We start from the raw sequence: 2,177 nt of genomic DNA on the forward strand, positions 1-2,177 counted from the left end.
ACAAATCTTAGAGAATATGTTCTTTTTTACTGATAAATACTCACTGTTTGAACAGTTGTAATTGTATAAATATCTTTCTTCTTATCAAACCAGAGTGTAGACTGAAATGTGAAGATTTCATAATCAACAATGTCAGAAGTGAACTCTCAGGAGAGGTAAGAACCTGGCTGGTATTATGAGGGAAGGTACAAGTTTGAGGGCAGAAGTACAGTAAAAATTAAGGAAATCAGGCGCATTGTAATAGAGTATGTTGGACAAGTGAGGATATAAACTATTATATTTGACATCTGTACAGATTAAAGAATCAACCAAAACCCTCACTTCATCTCTTGCTTTCTGAGGTAGTTGTGATATGGCATAGCTTTCTCATGGCATTTTTCACTTCTGCATTCCTAAGAGTGTAGATGAATGGGTTGAAGAAAGGGGTTCCAATAGTATAAAATACGGACACCATCTTGTCCATAGGGAAAGTGCTTGGGGGGCGTGCATATATGAATATACATGGACCAAAGAATATCACTACTACGATGATATGAGTAATGCAGGTGGAGAGAGCTTTTCTCCTCCCTTCTGCACTGTGGTTTCTCAGTGAATGCAATATGACAATGTATGAAATCATCAGAAACACAAAACTGCCTGTGCAAATGCTCCCACTGTTAGACACCCATTCTAGGTTGATCATATATGTGTCCATGCATGCGAGTTTCAGCAAGGGCTGCAAATCACAGCAGTAATGATTAATCAAATTGGGCCCACAGAAAGGCAATTTCAAGGCCAGCAGTACCTCAGTAATGGAATGGATAAAAGCTCCTACCCATGCAAGAGCAATCAGGATTGTGCAAACCTGCCGTCTCATGATGGTTGGGTAATGTAAGGGTTTACATATAGCCACATAGCGATCAATAGCCATGAGGATGAGAACAAAGACCTCCATGGAGCCAAAGAAATGTATTGCAAAGACTTGGGTCATGCACTCATGGTAAGATATGGTTCTTTGTGCAGAGAGTGAGTCCACAATTAGTCTTGGGGCTGTGGAAGTTGAGAAGCAGGAATCAGCAAGGGACAAATGAAATAGGAAAAAGTACATGGGGCTCCCAAGGGTGCGGCTGGACTTGATGGTCACAATAATGAGCAAATTCCCTACCACAGTTCCCAAATAAAAAATGAAGAAAATTACAAATACCATTTTCTTTTTCATTGGATCTTGGGTCAGTCCTAGCAGTATGAACTCAGTAACAGTGTTATTTTGCTCCATTATTTCAGGCCAATTGGATAAATTGCAAGTTAGAAACAATCTGCAAAGAAAGAAATATGAGGAAATGAATACTCCATTTGAGGTCAAATTCATATGCTTGTTCATGGAAGGGCCACTTACCAGTGGGTAACCCCTTATCTTCCGTGTTGTTTTCCCTTGAACAATGCAGGGATCATAATATTTATTCACAATCTATTCAACTGATTGCTTATGGAAACAAGGAAATATATTAATAATGAGAAAATAGCCAATTCTTCAGGTATAATAAACATTAACTAAATGAATTTATTATGAAAGAGTATCTTTCTTGGCTGAATATCTTTCCTTATTTTACATCAGGGACCCATTAAGATAGAATGTTGCAAAAAGGAGAAAACTCATGCATGATATACATAATGTGCTTTCATACTTTTTTGAACTTAATAGATATTCATAAAGTATCTTCTAGTAAATATTCTGAACATTCAATAAATGATATGGAAACTTCAGTAATTTTTTTGTTGTTTGTTTGTTTGTTTAATGAAACATATGAGAGAGAGAGAGAGTGAGACAGGGTGAGGGAAAGAGAGAAAAAGGACAAGAGAGAAATAAGAAATATTTTAGCAGTGAATGTTTGGTCAATTCATTTAGTCCATTATTAAGTTTATTTTGATCAGTTCCCTTGACTAAATTTGTTTCCTTTTACTTTAGCTCTCTATAATTTATAGTTGCTTATAGTTGTGAATTCAGCTTCTATCATAACATTTTGTACATTTTTACATTATCCTATGTTGTCCAAAGTAGAATTCTTCACCTCATCCAGTATTTTGGTTGGTCTTTCTGCATATTTTCTTAAGACACATGGAGAGACTGATTCTAAAATAAAGGATAAATAGGGAATGTTTGGCATAAATCAAAATATTGTTTCAAATTTCCTGTTATT

At 35.9% G+C, this 2,177-nt stretch overlaps 1 protein-coding gene across 1 annotated transcript; it reads right to left on the reverse strand.

Moving 5' to 3' along the window:
• Positions 1-322: 322 nt before the first annotated feature.
• On the reverse strand, positions 323-1,255 carry LOC101686011 (olfactory receptor 4C11-like). The gene has a single exon (XM_004781919.1). It carries the CDS (start codon positions 1,253-1,255, stop codon positions 323-325), a length of 933 nt encoding a protein of 310 aa, XP_004781976.1.
• Between the last annotated feature and the right edge of the window lie 922 nt (positions 1,256-2,177).

Source organism: Mustela putorius, unplaced genomic scaffold (assembly GCF_011764305.1).
Source record: "Mustela putorius furo isolate JIRA1106 unplaced genomic scaffold, ASM1176430v1.1 tig00000127_pilon_pilon_pilon, whole genome shotgun sequence".
Lineage (NCBI taxonomy): Eukaryota > Metazoa > Chordata > Mammalia > Carnivora > Mustelidae > Mustela > Mustela putorius.